Source organism: Haliaeetus leucocephalus, unplaced genomic scaffold (assembly GCF_000737465.1).
Source record: "Haliaeetus leucocephalus isolate CR32 unplaced genomic scaffold, Haliaeetus_leucocephalus-4.0 Scaffold932, whole genome shotgun sequence".
Classification (NCBI taxonomy): Eukaryota; Metazoa; Chordata; class Aves; order Accipitriformes; family Accipitridae; genus Haliaeetus; species Haliaeetus leucocephalus.
Window position 1 is genome coordinate 17,136,806 of NW_010973368.1, and position 6,196 is coordinate 17,143,001.

The window sequence follows — 6,196 nt, forward strand, 5'->3', positions numbered from 1 at the left end:
AAAAAAAAAAACCCCCCCCCCCCCCCCCCCCCCCCCCCAAAAAAAAAACCCTATCCTGTATCTCTGTGCTGGAATTTAGCCGTGTAAACATTTGTTTCAGGCAAAGAATTACCTTGCCATTCTAATAGGGGAAGCCTTCTAATGAATATTAAAACTCTGACTTGCAGGCGTGAAGAGTTTGTCCAGTGGGTTGAGATGCTGCCAGATACACAAACACCGTCATGGCTGGGCCTGCCAAATAATGCAGAGAAAGTTCTTCTCACCACACAAGGTAAAACCAGAACTTTAACAATGTCTTGCATAGATTACTAGGCCACCATTTAAACTAAACAGCAGAAGAGAAATATAAATCCTGCTGCAGAGTTGATAGCCTTCCCCTCCTCCTTCAACGTAGTTGGTTTAACTTCTGCAAGGTAAGACACTCAAGTAGTCCAAAAACTGACCAATAGCTTGTGAACTAAAAAAGCAGTTATGTTCAGCCTCTCAGAAGTCAAGCTCCCATCTTGATTCTGGAAAGCTTTGTTGTCAGCTCTGGAGCCACCTTACAGCTAGGCAGTTCTGAATCTTAGGTCTAGACTAGGGAAAAAGAAAAGTGCTAGTTCTTGCATGTAATAGAATGTTTTCATCTTGATGCCAGTGCTTCTCTGATTAACAGCATATCTTCTGTTTTAGGCATAGATATGATCAGTAAAATGCTGAAAATGCAGATGCTAGAGGATGAGGATGATCTAGCTTATGCAGAAACTGAGAAGAAGACAAGAACTGATTCTACATCAGATGGTCGCCCAGCCTGGATGAGAACACTGCATACCACAGCCTCTAACTGGCTTCACCTTATCCCACAAACTCTAAACCATCTGAAGCGGACTGTGGAAAACATTAAGGTAAGAACTAAGTTTTATCTAACATGGGCATAGGAAGTACACAAGTTCTGATGCATTGGAACAAGTGCATTGTGATTTGCAAGCGCTGATTAAGCTATTTGGGGGGGACAATAGAACCTGTACCAACACTATGTAATGCCCTGCTGGGTTTCTTGAAGTGCTCTTAAAAGTTGGTTTATATCTTCGGGGGATTATTTGAAGAAATACAATGGCAAACTGTCTATTAAGGGTACCGCTTCTAAGCTTCTCTGTGATCAGGTACCAAGAAACAAGTGCTCTTCCTGTTGTACTTGTAGCACACTGACTGCTACTTATGATATTGCCTCTACAGCCAGTGCACGTTAATTACTGCTAAAATTTAGTGATGGTCAGTGAGGAGAGATAGAGCAGCAGCTTCTGCTAACTGGGAACAGAAATTGCAAGGGCTGGAGGAAACTATTGAGGTCTGGACAGTAGTACCCTAAGCTCTAACTCGGGAATAAGCTCCCCAGTTGCATGTGCCCAGGATTGCCCAACTGCTGCTAAAGACTTACTCTGGGATAGTAGGTGAGAACCTTTTGTGCTGATGAAAAGGAATCTCAAGTTGATTGGAAGGAGCTACAGCAGGCAGTCTGCATTAATTATTCAACTAAGACTTCTACTTTCTTGCTTCTCCAAGGGAGAGGAGATTGTCGGTTGCAAAACAGTCTCTGCAGTCACTTTCTGCACCATAGACTGCATCTTCATGTTTAATGTTTGTAGTCACAGTGTCACTGGTCGGTGCATCCAGGATTTTGGGATTGCTTTTTGTAGCAGTTCTCCAGCAAGAACTTTGATCTGCAACTTACTTTCAATGTTTTGACAATCAGGATCCTTTGTTCCGATTCTTTGAGAGAGAGGTGAAAATGGGAGCTAAGCTGCTTCAGGATGTTCGTCAGGACCTTGCAGATGTGGTTCAAGTGTGTGAAGGAAAAAAGAAACAAACCAACTATTTGCGTACACTTATAAATGAACTGGTAAAAGGTATGGTAATTCAAATTAGCATCTCTCAGTGCTCTCTTTACCTCTTGCACTCTGTAAGTTAGAGGCTATTATGCTCAGCAGCTTAAAAAAAAAATGGCAGGAAAATTGGGACTGACTTTACCATTTGATACAAGCAATACTTTTGAGTCGAGCATAAAATGCCAGTTGGTTTTGTTTGGGATTTCAAGTTGAGATAGCTAATGGTACAGGCTTTCTGGTACAGTTAACATCAGCAGCTTAATTTCTAAGCTGAAATCTTACTAAATTCTTTCAGTGTCTGAATTGTGATGCAGCAAAGTTATTATACCACAAAGTGAGTAATATTACTCCTATAAAAATCTCCTAGAAAATATTCAAGTTCACTAAACTTCTGTTTCAAGATTATACATAAATGTGGAATTTTCACAGACATCCTGCTTCTAGTAATACATGAAGATCTGCTGTCTGCTTTGAACAAAAGCATTTCCTGAAACACAGATACTTGACCTCTTCATTTTTTTCTAACAAACTCAAATCTTCGTGAAAACTTGAAGAGCGGTTACTGCAGTATATAGCTGTGTGTAACTGAAGTTGCTGTTGCAGGGTTTCTGTAACTGGATGTCATTTTAAATAAATAGTAGACCTGGAGGCCATCTGCTTTGTAATCTTTGAAAGTGCATTCACTTACTAAGGAGCCTTTTATGATAGAGGCTGACTGATACCCTGGTCCAAGTCTTAAATGGCTATTGTGAGGAAAAAGTGAAGTGTCAAAATAGTGTGTAATTCTAACATGTATGCAAACAAAACTTAATTCTGTTCACATTTTTCACAGGTATTTTGCCTCGTAGCTGGTCTCATTACACAGTGCCAGCTGGTATGACTGTTATTCAGTGGGTGTCTGACTTCAGTGAGCGCATTAAACAGCTGCAGAATATTTCCCAGGCAGCTGCTTCTGGTGGAGCAAAAGAACTAAAGGTATCTTGTGCTGACTTCTTTTAGAGGTTATTGGTGGAGCTGTGTAACTACTTCATGGAGCCTTCACATGAAGGCTTCTAAATAGTTCCTCAGGCAAAACAACTTCAGTCAGTGCTTGTAAATACTGTTGAGTATCTCCTGATCTCAAAATGGTGAGGCTTAGCAGGCTAACTGTTCATACAGATTAGAGGGAAACTTGGTATTTTAGAATGATAGAAGTAGCCTTATGAGCAAGAAGCAGTTTAGCAGTTACACAGTGTTCCAGTAGCAGCAGGAAAATCTTAACGTAAATAGGTTGCTGAAGTAATATTTATGATAATCATTAATTAATAGTGAAGCTGATATACTTTTTTTCTCTTTTTTTTTTTTTTTTTTTTTTTTAAATCCCCCGCTCCAAATAGAACATCCACGTGTGCCTTGGTGGCCTGTTTGTACCAGAGGCATATATTACTGCTACAAGACAATATGTTGCCCAGGCAAACAGTTGGTCCCTTGAAGAACTCTGTCTTGAGGTCAACGTTACAACTACACAGAATGCAGTACTGGATGCATGCAGTTTTGGAGTCACAGGTAAACTTAGCAGAAAGAAGGGGTCCTTGCTCTAAAATATTTTCAGAAGCTTCTGGTATTAAATAGGCTATATCAAATGAAAAAGGTCATACCATTGCAAAAGTTAAACAACTTCAGAAAGTGTGTATTAAAGATCAGTTTAATACTAGTTAGTAGGGATATACTTACAGTGCTAACAAATTTGAAGACTCAGGTCAGTGTATATTTGAGCGGTATTGGATAGTATATCTGCTACCACCTCTTTATTTTGCAGTATGAAATACTTACCTCTCATTTAGTGGACTTGGCCCTTAAATGATGCATAGGGAGGCAATGTTTGGATGTATGAAAGCTCTTAGAACTCTAAAGCATGTTTCAATTTACAGGCCTGAAGCTTCAGGGAGCTACATGCAGTAACAACAAGCTGTCACTTTCGAATGCTATTTCAACTGTACTGCCCATTACGCAGCTTCGCTGGATCAAGCAGACAAATGCTGATAAAAAAGCAAATGTTGTAAGTATTGATAAAAATAATTTTAAGAAGAACTCTCATAATTAGATATACCTAGCAATTTTTTTCCTGAAGCTTTATGGATACTTTTATCAGGCACCACAAATCAAATTGTTCCTTTCTAATATTCTCAGTGTCACTTAGTACCTAAATTCCAGGCTAGCAGCAAACAGACCTAGTGCTGACTAGGTCTTTCCTTTGTAGTTAGATAAGAAGGAGAGCCATCCAAAAATATTAATGCTGTTCAGGCCAAAACTTGAATTTATACTTAAAAAGGCTGTGCTTTAGGTGAATTTATTGGGCCTGGTTTATTTCTTATATTTTTGAGTTATCTGAGACTAAATTCCCATCTCATAAATAGCATGGAGTATTATAGAAACTTCTTATGCTCTTCAGCTACCTTACATAACTCTTCTTTTATATTCATGCTTTTTCCCAGGTTACTTTACCAGTTTATCTGAACTTCACTCGTGCTGATCTGATTTTCACGGTTGACTTCGAAATAGCTACCAAGGAAGACCCCCGTAGCTTCTATGAACGTGGTGTTGCAGTTCTCTGCACTGAGTGAAAAGATTTGTTTTAACTGGTAATGCTGTAGTAATTGTCAGTCTTCTATGTAGTATTCACCTGTATACTTTTGTAACCTGGTTAGGCTGGTTGTTAGATGGATTAAGTTGACTAGAAAGAAAGGGGGCGGTGCATTGGAAAGCTGATAGGCTAGATTTCTTCGAAGGAAAATTGAATGAGATCTTTAGATGGTTATTGGTAGATGTGATATTTGATGGATCATGTTATATGAAATAAAATCTATAGCAAGACTTTTGACTCTCTGTTTCTGGAAGTAGAATTCTTACGGTGATTTTTTTGGTCTGGAAAAACTACCTATGATCTTTTCAGAGAATAACAAGTAATAAGTCAGTATTCAAGCGTACTGGTGACCTTCACACAGCTCGCTCAGCAGCTGGTTCAGCTAACCTCCAGTAACAAGAACCTTGGAATGTAAATCTTCAGTGCAGTAAGACACAAAGCCTGACATTATCTGCTATGGTATCTGATGCCAGTGCATGAACTATTTGTAATGAACTGGCTCTTGCTCAAAGTAACCTGCATTTACACAGCTGCTGAGATGCATTCAGAAGCTAGAGTATCTTAAACAAGACTTTCTTGTCCTATTGACCACAGGGCTGCTTCTTTCCGAAGTTGCTTTTGTGGTGAAATAAGCCTCTAGTTTCGTGTCTCGTTAAGCTCAGGAGGATAGTATTAAAGGCTTAAACAAGGAATTACAGTACTATTTCAGAGATGCAAATGTGACCAACTGTTAGCAAATTAGGAAAGCTGAGAGTTCCTGCTAATTGCTTGTGTTGCTGTAATGGTTTGGGTATTTGCTTGCTTTCTCTGATAAATTCATGGGGTAAGCATTTCTACCCTTCTCGCCCTCCTGTCAGAACACCTGTCCTCTCTAACAGCGGTTAATACCAAGTGTTCAAAGATGCAGATGAAGAATACAGGTGCATAGCTTTTCAATCTCAAAACAGAAATCTCAGGAGCTCCTTCCTTCCAGCAATTTCTCCTATGAAAGCAGTGACTTTCTGAACCTCCATCAACTGCAATATTTTTTCTGTGGTAAGTGGTTCTACAGCGCAGGCCTGGACTGGGAGGAAAAATTGTTATCTCAGCCTGCCTCACATAACTTGTTTCAGCTGATGCCTAACTAGCTACTAAAATAGAGAATTCCTGCTCTCCATAGTGTTTTGTATAGTTAATCTCTGTAGGTTGAACTGTCCTGGCTGGTTTTATTATCTTATAAAGAACGAATCCCAGACCAATGCATCAGGTAATCTTTGTCTGCTGCCTGTAGTTCTCGTATGCAATTGTGAGGAACAGAGATGGGAACTGCATGCATTGTCGAAGATCAGTTTTAGCCATAACATAGTGCCCTTGTGCTGGTTCAGCTTCTCTAAGTTGCTTTCCTTTCCATCACCAGAATACTAGTATTTGGAATTCATACTGTCACTCCCTACAGGATCATTTCAAATAAATACATTCTACAGTAAGGAAGCAGACCTCCTGCTAGCGGTGTGTTCTGCATACTGGTTGCAGTGTGAAGTAGTAGCTTAAATATGCACAAGTTGTAGCTCTTAGCACCTTTCTTTCAGCAACTCCATCTTGTGCTTAGCTCAGCACCTGGGCTGTGGTACCAGCTTACAGCTACTATAAAAATCTTCCGTTAAACCAGTTCCACCTATTAGCCAGTACTAATGATATCAAGAGAATCTCAAATATGCGTGAAGTAGCT

General features: G+C 39.7%; 1 protein-coding gene across 2 annotated transcripts in view; it reads left to right on the forward strand.

The window, feature by feature from the left end:
* DYNC1H1 (dynein, cytoplasmic 1, heavy chain 1) overlaps window positions 1-5,527 on the forward strand; it is a 47,476-nt gene extending 41,949 nt beyond the window's left edge. Inside the window, exons 72-79 of one of the 2 annotated variants that reach the window (XM_010583953.1) lie at window positions 168-271; window positions 673-884; window positions 1,733-1,886; window positions 2,698-2,840; window positions 3,242-3,410; window positions 3,776-3,903; window positions 4,340-4,486; window positions 5,346-5,527. In XM_010583953.1, coding sequence (XP_010582255.1) covers window positions 168-271; window positions 673-884; window positions 1,733-1,886; window positions 2,698-2,840; window positions 3,242-3,410; window positions 3,776-3,903; window positions 4,340-4,468 — 1,039 coding nt within the window. In that variant the 3' untranslated portion in view covers window positions 4,469-4,486; window positions 5,346-5,527. Of the gene's footprint in view, window positions 1-167; window positions 272-672; window positions 885-1,732; window positions 1,887-2,697; window positions 2,841-3,241; window positions 3,411-3,775; window positions 3,904-4,339; window positions 4,717-5,345 lie in introns of those variants that run through there. The other variant, XM_010583952.1, reaches the window with a different exon arrangement.
* The last annotated feature ends 669 nt before the right edge of the window (window positions 5,528-6,196 follow it).